This window comes from Hippocampus zosterae, chromosome 18, assembly GCF_025434085.1.
Source record: "Hippocampus zosterae strain Florida chromosome 18, ASM2543408v3, whole genome shotgun sequence".
Lineage (NCBI taxonomy): Eukaryota > Metazoa > Chordata > Actinopteri > Syngnathiformes > Syngnathidae > Hippocampus > Hippocampus zosterae.
Window position 1 is genome coordinate 8562627 of NC_067468.1, and position 23344 is coordinate 8585970.

At 41.5% G+C, this 23344-nt stretch overlaps 3 protein-coding genes across 11 annotated transcripts; all 3 read left to right on the forward strand.

Moving 5' to 3' along the window:
- Positions 1–525: 525 nt before the first annotated feature.
- On the forward strand, positions 526–6128 carry LOC127590910 (adenosine receptor A2b-like). Of its 2 annotated transcripts, none has more exons than XM_052050499.1 (5): positions 526–896; positions 2209–2595; positions 2910–3041; positions 3997–4100; positions 4665–6128. In XM_052050499.1, the coding sequence occupies exons 2-5, from the start codon at positions 2396–2398 to the stop codon at positions 5504–5506; spliced, it is 1278 nt and encodes a 425-aa protein (XP_051906459.1). In that variant the 5' UTR covers positions 526–896; positions 2209–2395; the 3' UTR covers positions 5507–6128. The 2 variants fall into 2 exon arrangements, with proteins under 2 accessions (XP_051906459.1, XP_051906458.1); XM_052050498.1 differs by having other exon boundaries at positions 2245–2595.
- A 1396-nt stretch (positions 6129–7524) lies between these two features.
- Positions 7525–9860, forward strand: LOC127590911 (small nuclear ribonucleoprotein Sm D3). 3 transcript variants are annotated; one of them, XM_052050502.1, is made up of 4 exons: positions 7525–7592; positions 8399–8538; positions 8763–8955; positions 9644–9860. In XM_052050502.1, exons 2-4 carry the CDS (start codon positions 8413–8415, stop codon positions 9706–9708), a joined length of 384 nt encoding a protein of 127 aa, XP_051906462.1. In that variant the 5' UTR covers positions 7525–7592; positions 8399–8412; the 3' UTR covers positions 9709–9860. The 3 variants fall into 3 exon arrangements, with proteins under 3 accessions (XP_051906462.1, XP_051906460.1, XP_051906461.1); XM_052050500.1 differs by having other exon boundaries at positions 7527–7674; XM_052050501.1 differs by having other exon boundaries at positions 7550–7671; positions 8397–8538.
- Positions 9861–10573: 713 nt separating this feature from the next.
- On the forward strand, positions 10574–21154 carry LOC127590909 (calcium/calmodulin-dependent protein kinase kinase 2-like). Of its 6 annotated transcripts, XM_052050495.1 has the most exons (19): positions 10931–11066; positions 11225–11304; positions 13058–13136; positions 13232–13355; positions 13633–13950; positions 15151–15198; positions 15838–15891; positions 16038–16089; positions 16179–16312; positions 16671–16707; positions 16850–16871; positions 16966–17054; positions 17263–17462; positions 17628–17681; positions 17754–17827; positions 17927–18014; positions 18150–18281; positions 18575–18672; positions 19594–21154. In XM_052050495.1, exons 2-19 carry the CDS (start codon positions 11289–11291, stop codon positions 19664–19666), a joined length of 1692 nt encoding a protein of 563 aa, XP_051906455.1. In that variant the 5' UTR covers positions 10931–11066; positions 11225–11288; the 3' UTR covers positions 19667–21154. The 6 variants fall into 6 exon arrangements, with proteins under 6 accessions (XP_051906451.1, XP_051906456.1, XP_051906453.1 ...); XM_052050491.1 differs by lacking the exons at positions 10931–11066; positions 11225–11304 and adding exons at positions 10574–10686; positions 10780–10908 and having other exon boundaries at positions 13058–13355; XM_052050496.1 differs by lacking the exons at positions 10931–11066; positions 11225–11304 and adding an exon at positions 10589–10908.
- The last annotated feature ends 2190 nt before the right edge of the window (positions 21155–23344 follow it).

The following is a 23344-nucleotide window of genomic DNA, read 5'->3' on the forward strand; positions in this document are numbered from 1 at the left end:
TTACACTCAAACTCGTATTAATTGGGAGTCAGCACACACCTGCCATTATTTAAAATGCCTCTGATTAACCCCAAATAAAGTTTGGATGTTCTAGTAGTCTTTTTTTGTTGTTGTTTGTTGGTGGGTTTTTTTTTTCAGGATACACAAGCTTTTTTTTTCTTCTTATATATAATTAACAATAAACCAACTGTATATATTTTGTTCTCAGTATGCAGTCGTTGGAAGGGAAATTTTTAACATGCTTACTTTCTTTTTTTTTTAACTTCAAATGAAGCAAAAGAGTTCATGTGTTATTAGTGTGTTTTCTCTCTTAGTGACACATAGGCACACACGCTGCTTTATTGTCGCGTTGTGAGTGGGGGACATCGATTGACAGCGCACAGGCAGATCCACTTTATCAGGATGTGCAGGATGTCCTTATCATTTCCTCCAAGCCAACAGCCTGCATGAGCATGAGCACACACGTGTGTGTGTGTTTTCTTTCTTTTGGGTGGGGGGGGGCTGGGGGGGACTGAAGCAGTCATCTGGAAGATGTACAAACAAGAAAGCTTTCCCCTGGTCACTATAGTTTCAGTTGAAAACAGCACACTCTGTGAAGGGAATTTCACGTAACTACATCATTCCCGTTTACATAGAACGGCACAGCCTCTGTTTTTTTTCTTCCCCCCCCCCCCCCTCTCATTGTAGGATTCCGAACCGGCTAGATCAAGCATTTTTGTCATTCCTCTAGGATCTGGGAAGGATTCTGACGTGGGAACACAAGGCAAAGTAGGACTTTGGTCCAGTGTATGTGTCAATTAGGATCAGCGCAGGGGTTTACCGTGTGGCCACAGGCAGTGGAAGGAGAACAATGAATGGAAAACGTGCACAGAGGATGCAGCCGCCACTGAACATGGGTAAGAAGTATTTGTGTGTATGCCAATCAACTAATAAATTTTTGCCAAATGGACTTCAGGAATAAAATATCTCGATACAATATATGGCGATTTTGATTTTTGATGATCAAATTCATGATGGTGAACATGACATAATACTTACTCTCAAGAATTTACAATGTGAATATAAGAAACTAAATACTGTACATTTTTTATGTCGACAGGAGATGGGGAATGGCTTTTGAAAATAAAAAATGTCCTTAATAGTAAAAATGATTGAGCTGAGTTATTCACTCTAAAATTACTTCAAAAAACTAAACCAAGTCAAGTCAAAAATGGATTGACCAACTTTTTTGAATTATCAATTTTCTCCAATTTTTGGAGGGTAATTGTATTCCAATTTTGTTGGTTGCTTAGAAGAAATCAATCCACAAAATTGCCATGGCTTGCTTTTTGGGTTATTCATTTCGCCAAACTTTTTGCGTTAAATAAACAATCCAAAAAGTCAATGGTTCCTTTCTGACCCAGTTTGGATTATTATCTACCCAGCTGATTTTAAAGTTTTGTGATAAATGCACCTGTATTTTTTTTAAACATGAGTCCTTGAATCAAACTAGTTCGCTGAGTCAACAAGTGATTGACTTGTTTTTCACAATACTTGAAAACTTTCAGCCTACATGAGAAGGAGAACATATTTTCTCTTTGTGAGAACATGTATAATTTGACTTCAGTAGTAAATTATTTTTTGTAATGTTAGGATTCGTCCTTGTAATTGACAATTAAATTGATGTACTATTACCTCTTTAAAAAATTACTCCCTTAATTCTTATAATACTTGTTTCCTCAAAATAATTTGTACTTCTTTATTTTATTCTCGAGTATTTGTTTTTCTTCCATGTGTCCTTAAACTTGATGTAAAAATCCACTCCTTTCGACGTGTTATTCTTCGCACTTTAACAAATACGTGATGTCGATTGTGACTTGACACGGCGTGGAAAAACACGTCTGGACAGACTCTCACTCTAACCTCACTTTGCCGCATGAAGTGGAATTTAAACACGGTAAAATAATAGCACAAGAACTTTCACATACTGCCCAATTTTTTTTTTATTGTGTCATTATCAGTAAAGGGGAAGGGTCGAGAATGATACTGTACGTGTGTGTGCGCTGAGGTTTCAGGAAACATGTTCCCAGAATAAAAAAGACGTATTGTCTGCTTTGGTCTTGTGTGAGAAGCAAACTGTTCCACCCTGTCACAGAGAGATAGATAGCTTTTAAGTGTGTGTGTGTGTGTGTGTGTGTGTGTGTGTGTGGAAACCTGTTGTTTGTACAGGAGCTCAGACTGTGTTCTCTCTGCTTTCCTGGCTAGATCACCGCCCATGAATTTGTGGCCAAAACCTTCCCGGATAGGGAAAAAAAAAACAGGTATGGGCGAGCGTGCCTGCCGCTAACACTTCCGACCTTTACTGCACATGTAACCTTGGGATGCCAAGAAAGGCGCAAAAGAGGACAGTAGAACCATGCTGAAGAATTACCACCTGGTCTACATTGGCCTGGAGCTGGCGATCGCCTGTCTGGCCATTGCCGGAAATATCCTGGTGTGCTGGGCCGTGTGTCTCAATTCCAACCTGCAGAGCATCACTAACTTGTTTGTGGTGTCGCTGGCGGCGGCCGACATCGCTGTGGGCCTGTTGGCCATCCCTTTCGCCATCACTATCAGGTATCATTGAAACGATTTGTGTTTGTTTGGGTGGATGTCAAGCTTATTGCAGAGTTTTTACCGAATCGAACCAAAGAGGCTAACGATTATTTTGTAGTGGACTAAAGTCAACTCAAGGTCAGCGTTGCCTTTCATTTAAAGTCATTTATTTCAGCTACGAAAAAACAATATGGATCGGAATATTGGTTTCCATTGATGTGAATAAATCAAATCAAAGCGAATTAAATGGAATCATTCAACGTGAAAATGAGTCCTCTTTTTAAAATAATACAAAAAGCCTAATTTCAAAAAATGTGTCTTCCATGAAACACCAGTACTGGCTTTTGCGCTGACTTCCACGGATGCCTTTTCATCGCTTGCTTCGTCCTGGTGTTGACTCAAAGCTCAATCTTTAGCCTGCTGGCCATCGCCGTGGATCGCTACATCGCGATCAAGAACCCGCTCAGGTAAGACGACTCAAGAACTAGTAGTTGCGACTTTTAATTAGAGCAGCACCACCAGTTACTTTTCTATTAGATACTATAATGTAGATTCTATACTATTATGGTACACTGTACCCATGATCTCTGCACTGCGAAGCGCGATGTTCTAACTACCGTAGTCGCCCACCGTGCTGCCCTCCATTTTGGTTCATCTAAATTCATGTGACTTCTCACGTCAGGTGAAATCTCGTCACGTGCGTGACTAGCATATCAAAACAACATGGCGGAAGCACTGAAATCACCGCCCACAAGCCTGAATGCTTATAAAATTATAATAATAAATAAATAAATAGCAACAAACTGATCTGATTTTCCTTTCCCCTAAAAACTAAAATTATTTTAATCTAAATTTCTGCGAAAACAAGCCAAAGGAAGCTACATAAATCAATCGCAGGCCAGATATTGTTAAGAATGGTCTTCTTTCACAATGGCACACCACTGACTGACTTGAGCTGTTTAAACGTGCTTCATTAAAGCCAGTGTACAGTACATTCCACCCTGAGAGGATATTCCATCTCGCATAAGCCACTGCAGGTGATTTGCATAAGCGGTTGCATAACAGCTTGTTGTTTTTTTTACTTTGCCTCTGGCAACAAAGTTAAATCTCCATTAAAACTTTTAAAGGATTTCTGCAGCCTAGTGGCCATGGTTTCATACGAAGGGAATATGTTAGAGGTGTGTGTGTGTACAAAAAAAAATGTGCCACTCTAAAATAAATAAATAAAACCTAAGACAAACTAAGTCCAAAACCGTAAAACATTCACTGGTACACCACAAATGCTCATAATGTACAACAAACAAAGAGTATACTGTATTACTTTTTTTTTTAAAAATAAATGTACCCCTCACGACTCAATAATAACTGGAAGAATATTGTCTTCTCGCAAAGCAACATTTGTGTTTGTCCTCATTTTTGCAGGTATAACAGCCTGGTAACTAGCCAGAGGGCAAAAGGTATCATTGCATTTTGCTGGCTCCTCTCAGTTGGCATCGGTCTGACCCCAATGCTGGGCTGGAATAGAGGTTAGTGGTTTTCATTATAGAATTAAACAAAAAAATCTGATTGAACGAGTATTGATTGTAAAATAGATTGGGGGGAGAAAAGTCTGAGCTAACTGCTGGATCTAGTGGTGATGTGTTCCCTTATTTAAATGAATTCTATTTCTATGAACTAGATGCTAGTTCGAAAAATAGCTGTTGGTTTCTATCGTCCTCCAATTTGGAAAATGTACCTGTTAAAAATAATCGCAATAATAATACTTAGAAACAAACACAGGAATTTGTCATCTGAAAAGATGATGATATTATTGTACCACATCATGGATTATAGATCCAATCCTCCAGTAGCAGCCTTGTTATGAATATGACGGAGTAAAAAAAAGTTATCAAACCCCAAAACTTATTCGCTTGATCTGGGTCTTCATTCACAATGCAGATCGGCAAATGCAAACCCTAACTTGTCTTTAAAGGCCTAAAAAAATGACCTTGGCACGGGCCCTTTGAAGTTAAGCCCTCATTCATTACGTGTGTGTTATATGGCAAGTAAGACAAAAGTAGAGTTCTCATTGACTTCACTCTTTGGCACAGGATGGAACTCCACCACCGCTTCCACCAGCAGTTGTCCCGAAGGCTTGACCGAGTGCCTCTTTGAGGGAGTGGTTACACTGGACTACATGATCTACTTTAACTTCTTTGGCTGCGTTCTGCTGCCCCTGGTGGTCATGCTGGTGGTCTACGCTCATATCTTCATGGCCGCCCGGCGCCAGCTCCGTCTGATGGGCCTCAAAAAGGTGGCCCCAGCTCCCTGTCGCGCTGAAAAAGAATCGTCTTCGTTTCGCTCCACCCTTCATAAGGAGGTGCACGCTGCCAAATCTCTCGCCATCATCGTGGGCCTGTTTGCATTTTGTTGGCTCCCCGTGCACATCATCAACTGTTTCAACTACCTGTGTGACAGCTGCCAACGTCCACACATCTGGGTGATGAACATCGCCATCATCCTGTCCCACGCCAACTCCGTCGTCAACCCCTTCATCTATGCCTATCGCATCCGAGAGTTCCGACAGACGTTTCGGAGAATTCTCCACCAGCACATTCTCGGCCAGAGGGACAACCGCTGCCTCTGGGTCGGGAGCGGCCATGGCCGAGACACGAGGAGCAGCAGCATCAAGCGGACTTCCTCGCGCATCAGTAAAGATGATTCGTCGTGCGGCACCGTGGTCAACAGCTACGTCCTCGACTCCAGCCAGTGGACGTCGACGTTGGGCACTCTACCAAACAGTTGCATACCCAATGGAAACCTAACAACACAGCGATCGGAAGGGACCAACAATGAGGAAGTGAGAAACATTGGAAGCGCTATTTCCTTTGTCAATGTTCAAGCGCTCTCCTACATACAGACCCACTCGACGGAATTGACAGAAGTGTCATAGACACAACACAGCACGTCTTATCTAATGTAGACGATACAAATATTCGGACTGGAAATAAAGGAATTAGGATTTATGCATTCCAGGGCCATACCGCAGCCATCAAGAAAAACGCATCAGAGGCAACATCACCATTAAGGACTTTTGAGACTTTCCCAGTTCATCAAAAATCTGAAGGTTTTCTCTTGAACTTCATATTCGTTCATGTGATGTTAGAAATACATACCAGCATGTACTTTTTGTCAAATAAATGAACTGCAAGCAGATAATGTACTTGCTAACGGCAGAATATGTGAGAATGCTGACAGGGTGGACATTTTGGGCAAATGTTTACATTTCACCAAAGTTATCTCTCTGCCGTCGGTGCTTCACCAAAGTTTGTAAAACCTAATAATAAAATGCTCAGTCTTCATTTTAATAAGATATGGGTGAGCAGCTTCACAGATTGACGCCACGTATGGCATTTTACATTATTTGAGGAATTGAATACCGTAAAACATAACCACCAATCCACTCCTAAATCATAATACCATGTGATATGTATGGTGATTATAAGTAAAAAATGTAAAAAACACCAAAACAGCCAAGGCGGAAATAAAATTGAAAAATTCTGACTCTAAAAAAATCTGGGAAATATCTCCCCAAAAAAATCAAAAGAAAATGTCAACCTACTGCATCACATTGTATCATCAATTGACTTTGTTTATTAGCAACTTTCACAAAGGGTTGTGGGCAGAAGATTTTTCTGGCCGAGATGCGTCTGTTGTATTGTCCGTGAAATCATTTGGGGGAGCCATCGTAATGTCCCCTCCACTGTCTGGCATTCAATCGAAGCACCATTCCCACTTTTTTTGCACGCCAGAGGACTTTTAGTGCTTCTGTTGTACATTCCCTAATGTCAATGAGCAGACTTATCTGTTGCAATTTCAATTTTGCTTGGGTTGCATCAAATAAATGATGTATGTTGTCCATGTTGCATTTTACAAAATGTCTTTTTCTCAAAGCCCGACTTGTTGATACAACAGCTATTTATCGACTGTTTTATGAAGTGTAAATAAGTCAAGTTGGGGAGCATGCAATGTTTAAAGAAAAGTCATCTGTTACCAAGGAACTTCTTAAATTGCAACAATTTGACGAGTGATTTGATAACTGCTAGGCAACATGTTGACACTTTACTGTTTTTTTTTTTCAAATTGTATTCACCAGTACAGCCAAAACAAAGTGCTTGTTTTATCAGGTCAAATATGAGACCATATGCGGCTTTCTGAGTCACATTTGTAGACACAGACTGCAACGAAAAAAGACACACGCACACGCACAGCACACATCAGATTGCACTACAGACCACTCAACGAGAGGTGTTTACTGAGCAGCCCTACACTGACGCCAGCTTTAGAAGTTAATGCAATGGAAATCAAATGTAGTCTTATTTGATGATCGCTTTTATTGTGCCATTACACGTTTTGTTTCCTCATTAAAAATCCCTTGAAAGTCTAGCATTAAACAACATTTATGCGCCTTACCATGTTGGTTCGCGCTGCAGTATATGCAATAGTGCTAAGCTTTATTCATTTTTTTGCACTCTTAAGATATACACTTATAATCTTTATATAATAATTTAACAACTGAAATAGACACTGGCAAATTTTACACATTCCCCCCAACAAACTTTCTAAAATTAACAACAAAATATGTCCCCAAACCACATCGTAGATCGTTTTTGAGCAAACATTCAAGATATGTAACATATCGTACATATACTGTAGTTGGTGGTGGTTTGGGATTTGGCCCTTTTACTCAACACTGCCATCATCTGTTAGGTAATGCTGCTCAACAAATCTTAAATCTGAGTAAAGGTCATTTTGGATTTATAATGTGTATTTATTAATTGAGTCAGATACAGAACTATGTTTTTTTCAGTTGTGTGCTGTTCCATTATAAAATAAATCTGTGTGAAAATCAAGATGGATTCGTAAGAGGATAATGGTTAAAAAACACAAATCCCACAATGCATTGTGCTACTAAACCGGAAGTATTTCAAAGTGCTGGAAGGTGCATTGTGGGTGGGCGGAAAAAGGCTCCAAAAGACGTATTCGACCGATGAGTGCACGTTGCTTAATCTTTGGCTAAAACAATAAGTGGAACCTTGTTTCGAAGCAATAATATTCCAGGTAAGAACAACACAAAAGCTGTGAAATAGATGACGCAATTATTTTAATCTTATTAATGTTGTGCGTGTTGGGCTGAATGAGCGCCTGTTGTAATTCATTCCATCTTCCAACATGGCTCCCTCCGTTCATGTTAGAGCTGCGAAATGATATACAATTCGCGTTAATTTAATCGAATCACATATTCTGGTTTGTGTTAATGAATTATCATTCTTAAAACTTTTTTGTAGTGGGGTGGGGCTGCTGTCTGTAAACTCATTACTTTGGTTGAGTTCATTGTTCGCTAGCCGGTTGTAGCCAATGAAGCTAACCTTGTGCTTGGTAGCGTCACATAGTACCTTGTGTTGGTACCAAAGAACGTAAACAAATGATAATTTTTCAACAACAAATTGTGAAATTGAAGTTCGTCGCTGCAATTTGCATCTTTTGCAGTGACAGCCGAGAAAAGCCATTCGTTTACACCAAAGTGATTGGCGTGATACAAAGACTCGACACGATGAGTTAGCCCTTTAGTACAACCAATGTGAATATTTTAGCTAGATAAAATCCTATTTAAGGATTAACCAACAAATGAATAATAGAAGTGTACGGTTTCTGCTGTTGCCGAATTTTCACATTTGTTGTCACCATGAAATAGGTTTTGCATGCATTTACTCAATGAAGTAAGGATGTTTCCACCTGAATGTCAAAAAGTAACAGAATTAATATATTGCGATATGTTTTCTAGGAAAGTAGCTCAAAATGTCGATTGGTGTGCCCATCAAAGTCCTGCATGAAGCCGAGGGACACATTGTGACCTGCGAGACCAACACTGGAGAGGTGTATAGAGGCAAGCTTATTGAGGCTGAAGACAATATGAACTGCCAGGTGATGCAATGCTACATCATACTGTTCTTCCTCACAGTTTGTAGAATTAGTTATGCCAACTAAGCAAAAATGTCATTGAATAACTGTTGGCTTATTCAAGGGAGACGTGCACAAATTCTGCATGATTTATTTAATCTCTGAACAAAGCCTTTATTTTATTTACCTTCGAGACATTTCCAGTGACTTGTAAACTTGACCTTGTTGTTTGGTTGTCGGCTTCGTAGATGTCAAACATCACGGTGACCTATCGGGACGGGCGTGTGGCCCAACTGGAGCAAGTGTACATCCGGGGCAGCAAGATTCGCTTCCTGATTTTACCGGATATGCTAAAGAATGCGCCCATGCTGAAGAGTATGAAGAATAAGAACCAGGGCTCTGGTGCTGGGAGAGGCAAGGCAGCCATCCTCAAAGCACAAGGTGGGTAACACTCTTGGAAACCCCAGTCAGAGGTACCACATTGTTGGAATTGAAGATCGTGACATGAAGTGGACAGAAATAGGATCTGCACCACACATGCATATTTTAAAAGAGAAAGGACAGCCAACCCCCTAATTTTTCTGACTACAAGCAGGAACTTTGTAAAGTCCTCAAAGGGTCGAACTAACCTTCAGAGAGTGAAAATGTATAAGATGAGAAGAAAAAACTATTAGTCTCGCAATAGAGAAATTCCTAATTCACAGCAGCAAAGTTATGAAAGGAAGAAGTAGAACAACAAAATATAGGAGCTGCTGTAAAGGCAGCCACTCTCGCGGCGCCATTTTGAAGTCAAAATAACAACACAACACATAGGACACAGACAGTCGTGCAATCTTCACCACTTTTCTGCATACACTTTATTGTCTGAAGCAGTTATAGAGGAAAGAGGAGAGGATCAAAGTGTCCTTTCACCAGTGGGTCAGAGACGTCATGCTGAGAGTCATGTAATGCAATAATTCAGTTTCAATTATGATTGTGTATGGCTTTAATATTATGGGCTTTTGACAGTTCCTCTTTGGGTTTATTAGATTCTAGAACTGAATCATGGGCTTGCTTAAATGCTCCGGTGGCTTGATTGTTGCACAGTGCCGTTGTCACTTAATCATATAATTCTCTTGTTTTTCATCAGTGGCCGCAAGAGGCAGAGGGCGTGGTGGAATGGGAAGAGGAAATATGTTCCAAAAGAGGCGATAATTGTTGCAGCCTTTTGCTTTTTGTATAGTTGGTTTGTTTGTTTGTTTTTAATCCACCCACCTTCAATTGGTAATCTTGTTCTTGATCTTTCTTGCGTGTTGCAATGTATTGCTCCAAATTCATTTTCTAATGAAAAATAAACATTTGAAATTTATATTCTTTTTTTTTGTTTTTTTTTTTACTGAACTTGTAATGTGTTTTTTCTTTTACCCTTTAAACGGACATTTTCATCAAGTCCCTATCTGAAATTTTTTACTAATTGACTTTTAATTATACTGTACATATGGTGTATAATACCCAATACCATTTCTTCGCTAGCCTAATATTGTTGCCTATTTTGAAAAATAAAAAACCACGACAGAAGGATAGGGCAGTTGCCTTTAATTCAGCTTTTGTGAGTTATCAAGGCCTGGGTGACTTAGGATCTACACGTAAGTAAAGAAAAAGCACAATTTAGCAGGCTTTTATTTTTTGTTATTGTCACAGTAAGTCAAACGTGATGTGGACTATTAAGCTATCGAATGCAGGGCTGCAAATGAAACACGCATCAATGCGTCTTGGACAAATGATGTTGTGTTGTAAGACTCCAGAGTACAAATATAGTTTGGTGTCGGAAGCATCTGTCCTGAGGCATTTAAAATAATTTTCGTTGGGTTTATCGAAGCCCTTAAGTTCCTTTGTTTACGTCGGTCATATGACATTTTGAGGTTATGAACGGTCAAAAGAGACGTTTATTTATTTTTTTGTCTTACTACTACATAAGTGAGCAATTAAAATCGTTTTGTCTGTTGGAACGGAGCTTCGTCGTAAAACGAGGAGGCCTGGGATAACTCTTTGAAATTGACTTGCACGTTCCCATTTGGGCCACGAGGGGAGCCATTGGACCACCGATTGAAGTGGAGATTCCCGAGAGCCAAGTATAAAATTTAGGTCATAAGATAAACAAGATTTGTACAGAAGCCAGTACAGTCCGTCTCGGTGGGCGTCGCTTTATTTCAACTTACTTACTGTCCTCACTCCACCCCTCACTCTTTTTCTTTATTTTGTTTTGTCTTGCGAATACTACTTAAGCGTTGTGAGGCACTTGCTCCGTCACATTGCTCGACTGCACTTGGAGCTAGCTGTCACATCTCCACCGCCTCGGATGGGGCGAGACCACTTCATACAATTCCACTGTGTAGGCCGAAAGAGCACGACAAGGTAATCTTTTATTTTCCAACCACGAGCGGCCTTTTGCTTCAGAGTTTCTCGTCGCTTTGACACTGGCATCTTTGCCTCCCGTGTTAACATCTGGAACCTGGACCGGAGGAGGCAGCGTCTGCTAACGTTAGCCGAGTTAGCCTCGTGGGACGTTTCGGGTACGATACTCAATAATGAACTGTACTATACTCACCATTAAGTACAATATATGCTTGTTGTTTAATTGGCATTTACGACAGCTCAACATCCGTTGAATTATTAAGATAATTAATGGAATGGTTTATGTCGACATTAATTTGTATTATTGAACCTAAAGTGGTCGTGAGAAAGAGGAGGGCATTGAACGCATCATTGTATCACCACGCTGGTGTTGACGTGCAATGGAAACATTCTACGGTATGATCTACCAAAGTATTCACACAGCTGATGTTTTGTAATCCAGTATATGCATTCGGTGTGATATGCTAACAATTACCAGAATACATGTGGTCGAAGCGAAACCTTTTTGCGATCTATTGTTGAAGTCTGATTACTGATCAATTCACTTAACTTGGAACAATGACAGTTAATGGCCTATACTGGGAATCACTTCAAACGTGTTTTTATATACCGTAATCTTAAAACTGTATAAAAATAGACATTTATGACATGTATTCAGCTGTGATTACATGTTAGTGTTTAAATAAATTTGGTCAAGGATGCTCATCCGTCCATTTACAGCAGCTTATCCCTTCCATGGATCACTCTCAGGGTCGCCTTGTTGATCTCATAATGAAGCCGTGGATCCTCCTCTCATCCAGATGGCCTCTGCGTGTTGTACATGTACTGTATGTCTTTAGGACAGCGTCCGCGTTCTTACGTTTAATGCTGCAAACTGCATATGACTTTGTTAGCCACCCTTACACAAGGTCCGCGAAGTCAACCGTACTCCCCTATTAGAGAAGGTCAGGCCACGTCATTTTTGTGAGAATAAGACATTAAGTAAACCATCTGGAGCTCGGCAGCAGGTACTTGAAAAGGCTTGAATGAGACTGTTTCCTTCAGATTTTTCCATCTCCGTGCTCTGATCAGAGCGGATCAGTAAAGCTCAAGGCTTCAGACAGATTTTCATTATCTGTGATAGTTGCAGCCTTTTTTTTCTCCCCAAAATCATCAACACTAGGTAGGCTATTTCAATGTAGCGTACCATTGATAAAAACGTATTGTAATTTCCGTACAACTGGTCAACAACAGACACAACCACTGGTACACTTGCAATCGCTTTATTGAACTAACATCAACAAAATAAACACACAATAATAATAATAATACATTTTATTTATAAGCGCCTTTCAAGACACCCAAGGACACTTTACAATAACAAAAAACACAAAACAATACGGTTTGAGCAGCGGCAGCCAAAACGCGCCAGCGTTCACTCAACCCGGAAGTCAGAAAATAAAATAATAAAATAAAATAAGCCATAAAATACAAACTCAATGATGACCACTCACGCCCATACTCAGGTCCAGGCTGGCTAAGGGTTAGCCAGTTAACTCTAAAGTAAGCCTTGAGAAATGGCTACAAAAATATATAAATATATTTTCCAAGTCAAGCAGGTATTGTATTGATTGAATGCAGTGGTATCATGTCCTCTCTTCAAATCGGATTAGTTACTGCTGCCACTACCGTAACTGTCGCCCCTTGTCATTCTTCTCTCGGACATTGTGATGAGTGACAAAGGTCTTCATTTTGAGAGCCATTGGAGATGAAACGTACGTATGTGGAGGAGGCTGGAAAATAACTCGTTGACGCACTGGAGTCGGAGGAGAACTGAGGAGGCGGGTACAGTATAGCTACTGCTCAGAGCTGACATGATATCAGCCAAATAGCAGAAACGTGTCCAAGTCCAAGTTAACAGCTCAACATCCCATTTGCAACGGATAGATAGAGAAAGCGGAATCGTCGCAGCAACCCAAAGTATTTTATTGTATATTTTATGAATTCCAAAGTTTAACAGTTTTCAATGTCCTTGACAAAGTTCAACAATAATTGCTCCACCTTGAAACACAAGACGGCTGACCTCAAAGCACACCTGCAAGTGCTGCTCACTTTCCATCCCTTATGGTCACGTGTTAGCATATCACCAGATGTTTGTGTTTTCTTTCAGTCTTTTTTTTAGGCGTCATCCCATATGATGGACCGGTTGTTGTCAGTGTTCGCGAAGAGGCACCATGTTCCCCTGTCACGTAAGCGCCTGGCCAGCTGCTGAGCCCGTCGCCTCCTCCTGCAGTCATGCACCAGCGCCGCAGCCTTCACAATCGTTCCCCGATCTGCTGTGCAGCTGTCCCGCGCCACCGTTGAGCGCCCACTCTGAAACGCCGTCCTCGGAGACCATGGAGTCCCTCATTGTGGTCACAGAGTGCGAACCACGCAGACCATTTGGGGCGCCTGGTGGGGAGGAGGAGGTAGGCTGTAACACACCTAACATCTTACATGTCTGAAAAAGTACAGTGGAATCTCAAAAATGAAATGTACATTGCATCATGCGATTCTGAATTCGACCAGAAATTTGTAAAGGGTCGAGGTTCAGTGGATATAAAAAGTCTACACAATCTTCTTCAAATGGCAGGTTTCCTCGATTTAAAAAAAATAAAGCCAAGATCGATTTTTTTTTTTTGAAAAATAAGTCTGTTCAATCGAGATTTCTGTTCTTCACTGTCCACTTTCTTCCTCACTACTCAGGTCGAAGAAATGGACAGCTCCAAAACGCCGCCCCTGCCCACTCATTCGTGCGATCTTCTCTCTCACAATGTCGTGCGCTCGGAGGCACTCTTGCCGGTCGGCGAAGAGCAACGAGCACGGCTGAATCTGTCGGATAGGAAACTGTCATTGCAGGAGCGCTCGCAAACTCAGATTTCACCCTGCAGCTCCCCGGGACTCAACGGCCGTTACATTTATCCGTCGTTACCTTACTCCCCCATCACATCACCTCACTCTTCTCCACGCTTGCCACGCCGGCCCACTGTGGAATCCCACAGCGTCTCCATCACAGACCTCCAGGTATGGCAGAAATTGGCACATTATTATCATTTGATGGATCGGATGTTTGTTCGTCTCTGTGTGCCCTGCGATTGGCTGGCAACCAGTTCAGGGTGTCCCCCTGACTACTGCCCGACGACTGCTTGAATAGGCTCCAGCACGCCCGCGACCCTCGTGAGGATAAAGCGGATTGGAAAAATGGATGAATAGATGGATGGATATCTGCATTCATCCCCCCAAAAAGGCATTGTTTTTAAAGCATGATGTCACATTTTAAACCCCTGCCCCAACTCCCATTTTCATTTGTCTCAAAAGCAGCAATGCCACTGGTAAAGAGTGATCTTTGTGGATGCAAAGGTAAGGATTTATAGTCGGTAGACATTAACTCATCTAGTACCAGCCAATTCTAGACCAAGTCTGAAAAAAACTTTAAAAACGTCTTTGGGAGTGAATGAGTCAATAGCAAATGATTGAGCTGGAAATTGACATAGAAATTGACATTATAACCCCCACCTCCCTTTAGTTGAGACTTCTTTACCCAGTGATTGGCACAACTAGTAGGCACCATGTTGTGATTTCTTTGTCGATTTGAATGATTTCACTGCTCTGTCAAACAGACACACCTTTGTTTAAAAATGCAGATAATGGGGAGTTTGTCTTGCATTTTATACTCGGAGCACTTGGAGTCCGCCGCCTGGCTCATAACACTACATTTAAAAATAGCATCTTGCTTAGTCACCGTATCCCTCTGTGGCGAAGTATTCTCTGTAGTCTGGCTTCAGATGCTTCTCAGCAGTGTCTTTGTTCCATCTTTGGCACCTGCTGTTTACATGTTTTTTTTTAAAAAAAGGCCGTAGGACAAAATGTTCTCCAAAGCTGCATCATAAGTCTTGTCTGCGGAATCGCAGACATGCCGCATAATAAGCCGAAAATGATTCCGTCAATTCTCGAGAGTTGTTTCGCATTTCTTCCATTTGTAAAGGCGGCTCGGTCCGTGATGTTCCAAATGCTTGTGAACCTTTAAATTCTTTTCTCTCTCGAGCCGTCGAAGGCATTTGATTGACGCAAAGCAAGCTTTCATAGAATGTCCTTGCTGATCACATTTCATAAGGACATTTTTTAAAGCTTTTTTTTTTTTAATGCATCTAACTGCTGCATTTATGAGAAAATCAAACATGTTCTGCTCCTCTTTCTCTCCTGTCTCTTTGGCTGCTCCTCAAGGACTGCGTTCAACTCAACCAGTACAAGCTGAAAGATGAGATTGGAAAGGTATCGTCAAATTCTGTTCCCATCCGCCAACTCCTCTTGTCACCCCCCCACCCCCTTTTTCCATCAAGTCACGTTCATCGCGGAGGACAGGCAACGCGCTCTCTGACATCCTCCTTCCCAGATGTCCTCATTTCAAGAGCTGCATGTGATCCAGCCGGCCCACCGCAGAGTCGGAAGATACCACAAGGGGCTGGTATAAATGGGACTCTCAAAAGAAATGGGCTGGACTCTGCAGATCTTGCTTGTCAATGTAGATTTACAGCACTGTGTAGTGGAAATGGGTCTTGATTTAAAAATAGTGGATATAGACAGTGGCAAGCATCTCGTCGCATTCATGAGCCTTTTTTTTGAACCTCCCTTTCTATTAGGTGCCATAGATAAGAGCTCTACAAAAAAAAACAAAAAAAAAACAGTGCACTATACCAAAAATATACTCCAGAGACGTGTACACTACTCGCTCCAATGAAATCAACGGACTTGATAGCCCTGTCACGTTGCTCCATGTTTGTGTATTTGATCTTGTGCGCTATTCTTTGCCTGTTGTTTCCCACAAAGCATCGACAGCTGCTCCATCTCATGTCATTGGCTCCTGTTACACTTTCTGTTTCCCCTCCTCCTCCCCTTCCCGAACTACTCCAGGGCTCCTACGGCGTTGTCAAGCTGGCGTACAACGAAGACGACAACACCTACTATGTGAGTCACTCAAAACGCTTGACATGTACGCAACGCAACACGGATGCAACGTGAAAGTTATGTTTTCGCTCACTTCCAAAAATTATACTTTAGGATACCCATGTCGAAGGTGTGTCAATTTTTTTTTCTCTGTTTAATCCATCCAGGCCATGAAGGTTCTGTCCAAGAAGAGGCTGATGAGGCAGGCAGGTTTCCCACGTAAGTCCGCATCCAGATAGCGTCCATAACTCCTCAGCACGTTCTGATGTTGTTTGCTACGACTATCGATGTATTTTCTCCCTATTCAGGACGACCGCCACCTCGCGGTGCCAGAGCAATTCCTGAGGGCCCCCCTCAGCCCAAAGGGCCCCTGGAGCGGGTCTACCAAGAGATTGCCATCCTGAAAAAGTTGGACCATTCTAACGTCGTCAAATTAGTCGAGGTGAAGGACACTTTGATTGTTGGTAAACATTGGAGTCCGGATACATTGGTAAATATGAAATGCTAAGGATGCTATGACAAAAAAAAAATCGTTGGGGATGGTTGGGAGGGGGAAATCACTTGTTTGTCACAATTTCATTGTATTAAAATTTGTCAGAGAGCCATATCCGAAACATACATTGCGTATCATACATGCCCGAGTTGACATTTCATGATTAAAACATTTTGTTTAATGTCATTGGGTGTCATGCTATGTTGTAAAACAAAGACTGTTAAGACTAATTCGATTTATGGGCTAATCCATTCATTGTGTGTGTGGTGTGTGTTTTCCTTTTCATCTCTGTGTGATTCGGTGCCAGGTTTTGGACGACCCCAGTGAGGACCATCTGTACATGGGTATGTCGTGGCCCCGGCAACCTTAACTTCTGCGCAAGACAGTACATGCACATACATACAGGATCCATATAAAATTATGATGATTTTTCTACTCGAGGGGACCAAAAATCATTGCTTTACTAATCACGGGTTTGTGTTACAGTGTTTGAACTGGTCAAGCAAGGGTAAGCTTCATCCTCTCCTTTTATTGTTAACGGTTGTGACACCGGAGTGAATTCAATGTTGTTAGTTTTGATTGCTAATCGCGTGTGTGTCTAGGGCTGTGATGGAGGTGCCGACGGATAAACCCTTCAGTGAGGACCAAGCACGCTTTTATTTCCAGGATCTGCTCAGGGGAATCGAGTATTGTGAGTCCCCACACACATCCTGTTTTGTTTTTTTTTGACCCAGTTTCTCACTGCACTTTAGTTTGAATGACATCAAGCCCCCCCACTTTTTTTAAACATACATTGAATGCAGTACCATATAAGCAATTGCGATGAATTTATCTACATTGTAAAGTCTGCAAAATTAATGCCGTCACGTGGAAGATAATGTTGCGTTCCGTTTTCACAGTGCATTATCAGCGAATCATCCACAGAGACGTCAAGCCCTCCAACCTGCTGGTGGGAGAGGACGGCCACATCAAGATCGCCGACTTCGGCGTCAGCAACCAGTTTGAGGGAGCGGACGCTCTCTTGACAAGCACTGTGGGAACACCGGCCTTCCTCGCCCCTGAAACGCTGTCGGAGACCAGGAAAAACTTCTCCGGCAAGGTAAAGTCGATGGCATGTGACTCACAGGCGCCCTCTACAGGTGATGGGCAGTAGTACAAGACTCATTTCCAGTTGTAAAAAAATAACAATTTTTTAAAAATGAGGTTATCATTCATACAATCTGATCTCAAATACTAATATGCAGGTTGTTTAATATTCCTACAGGCTTTGGATGTTTGGGCAATGGGTGTGACACTCCATTGCTTTGTCTTTGGATCGGTGAGTTTGTGCATCTTTTTAGTGAGGATTGTTTGAAACCAAAACGTCTGTTTATTTGTTTTCCATTTTCAGTGTCCATTTATGGATGAACGCATCCTCAATCTGCATCAAAAAATCAAGACACAGCCAGTAGAATTACCTGAACAGTCAGTTTGTATTTTTATTTTTTAATCTTTTTTTAACAGTGGCTTGTGTGGTCACGTTTCCAATGAAGATCCAGTATAAAAGTCTTGTTGTCTCAACAGTGCCGACATATCAGATGATCTCAAGGATTTGTTGCTCAAAATGCTGGATAAGAATCCCGAAACCAGAATATCAATTCCACAGATTAAGGTGAATAAAATGTCAATGTTTTTACTGATAACTCCGCAGGACTTCAATCGGTTTATCATCCTTTGTACAAAGTCAGTTTTTGTGTTGTTTTCCCGAACCAAGCGGCGTATTTTCGATTGCTGATTTTATGTTCAGGTGCACCCGTGGGTGACGAGACACGGCGCAGAGCCCCTCCCACCAGAAGATGACAACTGCTGTACGCTGATTGAGGTGACGGAGGAGGAAGTGGAGAATTCGGTGAAACACATCCCGAGCCTGGCAACAGTGGTACGTACGCCATATGTTTCCTTGTGGCTCACTTAATAAACTGAATTATGGACAAAATACAGCCTGATAAATTTAGGCTGTGTCAAATTTACATAAAAGCATTTTCGTGAAAAGAAAAAAAAACATAAGAAGAGTCCGGTTGCCTTGATTCGTTGCGATTACTTTGTTGACTGAGAATCTTACTCATACACAAAAGGAATATACAGAGTATATACAATAGTTCCCTATCTTGTGGTCCTTGTGTGTGTGTGTTTTTTTTAATTCATGCAATGTTGTGTGTGTTCAATTGTCAGATTCTGGTGAGAACCATGTTGCGAAAGCGCTCCTTCGGGAACCCCTTTGACTGGGCACGGAAAGAGGCATGCAGCAACTCGTGCACTTCAGGACAGATGTAAGGACACACACTCACATTCACACACTCAAGTCAAATATTAGGCGTCCTTGTATTGCTAGCCACGTGTGATACTGCAATAGTGAGTACTAGATAAATGATGGGACCAGAAGCGGCATTTGTCAACAGTTTCAAACTTTTAAGAGTGACTTCTGAACCGACCAAAATGTCTTCGCTCACCAAAAGAGCAGCACCCCGTGAAACACTTGAACAGAACATGAGACCATGCGTCATGTAGCGCATGAAGGCAAAATCGTTTCACTTCATTGAGCTCTCGCCACAATTTTGAAAGGCATTACAGAGTTCACTTTTTGTCTGGGAAATCATCTGCTTAGTCCTCCGTACCTCCAGTAGCACCATAGCTTCTGTTTGCTTTTCGTAGAAATGTAAGAAATTCAGTGTCATCCAGGCTTTGATTAGATAGGACAAAAGTGTTTTTCAGGAGAAAGCGTCCTTTGTTCGGCAGATCTGACTGTTATCCGCGTAGCAGTGGAAGGAAATACCAAATTTTCTTAGGATGGAACCGAAGGTCAACATATACGATGAAAACAGCAGGGGCCCCAATATAGAACCCTGAGGGACACCATACGATAGAGGGACAGAGTGGGACTCAGAGCAGCCGAGGCTAACATTAAAATTCAGTGCCAGTGATAACCGTCCCACGGTAATGTTCTTGACAGAAATGTGAAAATATGGAAAGTCCAAATGAATTGTTCTGGAATTGAATTTTTTTATAGAACTTTTACAGAAAATCTTGTCGTTTTATCCAATGTTGTCCCTTCATCTTGTCCAAAAGCTGGCCAAGAGCCTTGAGTGCTGATGTCTTTCCGTTGTGGTTCATTTTCCTCTTCGCGCGCTTATGCAGTTCAAACATCAGCTGGTGGCATTGCCTCACTTGTCGTTGTGTGTGCTCTCCTAAAGGAAACAGCAGCCTGCAGACAGTATGATGAGCATTGAGCCGCCCTATGTTGGAGAAGACGAGGCTCTTTCCTGATGCAGTAGTGTGTGTGTGTGTGTGTGTGTATTCTTCACAACATCCCTTTCCTCGTCACTTTTCTACTTTGTACTTTTCCAGGGAGGTGGTACACGTGTCGGTGAGAAAACGAGCGGGGTCGTTTATAAGGCAAGAGCGTGCTAACGGTCCCCTTCTCTTTGCATGCGTCTTTTAGCGTTAGCATGCTCAGTCTCAGGCTTACGTGTGTCATATGCGAGTTTAGAGCAGCCCCCTCCCTAAAATTCTTGCTCCTTACTTGACAACTCTATCAGGTATGGTGGGGATGGTTGGGCGGTGGTGGTGATCACGGCACACACTTTTAGGAAGTCAGGGATTAGTTCTCGGTCTTCACCACCACCACCAGAAGTTTAAAAAAAATCACTCTTGCGTATGAGTGGTAGCATCTCATGTGACATATTTTATTGAAAGAAGTATGGCAGGGAGTGATGAATTGTTTACTGACTGCATATGTTCCTTGTGGATTTTGAAGCTATTAGACTTTTTTTTCTGACATTCCATTTATTAACGTTTAAAAAGCTTTAAGATCACTCGGTGTAGTGCTTTGTGAACAATCAGACTCTTCTTCATCGCTCCATACAAAAGTGGAGAGTTGCAAGGGGCATCGTGCTTCTGTTGAATCTTTTTGGATGAAAGGAACGTCATATAGGAGAAGGTCCCAAAAGTCCCCATACATTTTTTTCCCCGACTATGCGCACATACAATTGCAGTTGCAATCGCGTTCTTTTTTTTAAACGTATTTTTGATTCAGCAATCCTCAGAGCCATCTTTTTTTTTCCTTTGACGGTTCACCCATGTTCATCTTCATTAGTTGAGTTTCGAATTGTGCATCAAAGATTGATTGACAGGGAAGACATGATTGAAAGTTTCATTTTCATGGCGCACTTTTGAACAAAACTGGAACAGAAAGGTGCAAAGGGACTTTTGGGACACGCAGTATGTATGATCTCTTCTTCATTCTGTCGTGTTTGTAATGTTTCAACTCCACGTTAGTCCTCCAATCATTTGGAATGACGACACTCTTGCTTCTTGAACCTCAAGTGAAACTAGTGAATGTTCTTATTTGTGTTTTTGTAAGAAAGAAAAGGCACTGATGTTCATTTACAATTGCACATTTTAAAAAGACACCCAAAAAATTTGACTGTGCATAAGTTTTTTATTTTATGTAAAGCAACTGTAAAAAAACTTTGAATACATTTTGAAATAGGTAATGCATCTGAAGTTTTTTTCTTTTTTACACAAATCTAAATCTATGCATGACATATCTAGAGGAAAAATTTAAAATAATTAAAAAAAAAGATGTGCCATGTTGGGGGTGGAATTTCTAACTAATATTTATTAGCTGTGATTTTTGTGAACCTTTTTTTCACATTTTGTTCGCTTCGTTTCTGTTTTCACCGCAATATTAGAAGCAGATGGAATTACCGGATGTGTATAATTAACATGTCATGATTTAATGTTCCTACACAAGGATTACTTTACCACTAATGTGTGCTCAATGTATACGAAAGGGAAACTTCTTTCATATTACTCTGTGCTGCGAGTCAAATTTGTATTCTTTCTTTTTTGTTGTTATTTGTTTTCAACATGAGCACTATGCATTAGTGTTTTTTTTCTACTCTGAGTGCAATTTACGTTTTGGGTCAAGTGCAAGCACTACAAAGGAGTATTTGGGCCACAATGGATTTTTGGGGGGAGCGGGGGGAATAAAAAGTCCTAATTTTAGGACTATGAAATCTAGACACTTTTTAGATTCTGTTCTAAAAAGATTTGTTTGTTCCCCTTCTATCTATCTATTCATTAATTATTGTTATTATTATTTAAATTTCATTGTGGCCCTAATACTCAAATTGCTCAGAGTGCAGTGGCTCACAGCACAAAACAGTGACAGGCTGCTGCTGCAAGTAATCCTCATAATGATTGGTGAGAGATATTCCAAATATACTCTCCATTTTTGGTCATGTTAAGTAACAGTGAGGTGAAGGTGAAAATTTGAATGTTTTTGGTGCTGATGAATTGCTGAACAGTATTTTAAAATTGTTTTATTATGAAACATTTAGAAGTAAGTACTTCCTAGGGATAAGGTCCTGGCTTTAATTTCAACTTATGAAAATAACAGTAGGTTTGAACTATTTCGTAAAAAATATATATACAGTATATATATAAAAGCTATATGGGTATGTATCTCTTCAAAAATGCATGCAAACACAAATATCTGTAATGTCAGCATGAGACGCCCTCGGCAACGATAACAGGATTTTATTCTACACATACTGTATCTTCTTAAATGTTTAAAATAAAATAAAATGACCACCTTTACTTTGGCTCCATTTGGATTATCTAATGTTGTGAAGCGGCGGCACATTGTTCGACTGGTTAGCACGCCCACCGCAGTACAGAGGTGGAGGGTTCGATTCCGGCTCCTGCCTCCCTGTGTGGAGTTGGCATGTTCTCCTTGTGCCTGTGTGGGTTTTCCCCACACTTTCCTCCCACATTACAAAAACATGCATGACAGGTTAATGGAACAGTCTAAATCAGATCCGGGCATTGTAGGGCCCGCGGGCCGTATGGCTCTCCCTGGCCCTAGGAAGAGTTGGTTGGAATTAAGAAAATAAAAGAAATAATACTTCCCAATTTTTCGGATAATGCGTGTTGGGCCGCTGCCTGACTATTACTGGCCTGTGGAAAGTGTATTGGATATAAAAAAAGTAAAAACTACTTTCAAAATTTTGCGTAGTGCGTGGACAAAAACAGCAGTACTTTTACTTTGAAACCTGCTTACGGTATCCGTGCATCGTTTACGTACAGGTACAGGTGATCCTGATTAGTTTGTGGTGAGCCGGTCGCCGCCTTCAAGGAATCGGATGTGAGTCGGCATTACGCGACGAAATATGCTGAAAAATACAGACATTTGATTGAGGCTGGAAGAGCGCAGATATCCGAAGTTTAGCATACGAAGCTAGAAAAACAACAAGGCTATTTGACCGAGCAACACGCAACCCGGCAAGCGGCAATCACGAGCAGCTTTGTGATAGCCCACATCGCCAAGAACACCAAGCCATTTTCGTAGGGGGAATTCGTTAAAGAGTGCTTGGTGGACTATGCAGTGCTACTATGCCCGGAGCAACAAAAGAAGCTCAACAAATCCAGGTACAGACCCTGCCTTACTGATGAGCATCTGTCATGTGCTGTTGTGAGCTATGTTACATTATCACTGGCATGCAAAGACATTGTTTATGGAAAGTTACAATCAGAAAGCGTTGTGGTGTTCATGTTACTAAAAAAGTTACAAATGTTGCACAATTGCACAATTACAATTATGCTTAATTGGTGTGAAACCAACCACGTCGGCTTCACAGTGCAGAGGTACCGGGTTCGATTCCATCTCCGGCCTCCCTGTGTGGAGTTTGCATGTTCTCCCCGGGCCTGCGTGGGTTTTCTCCGGGTGCTCCGGTTTCCTCCCACATTCCAAAAACATGCGTGGCAGGCCGATTGAACACTCTAAATTGTCCCTAGGTGTGAGTGTGAGTGCGAATGGTTGTTCGTTTCTGTGTGCCCGATTCAGGGTGTCCCCCGCCTACTGCCCGAAGACAGCTGGGATAGGCTCCAGCACCCCCCGCGACCCTAGTGAGGATCAAGCGGCTCGGAAGATGAATGAAT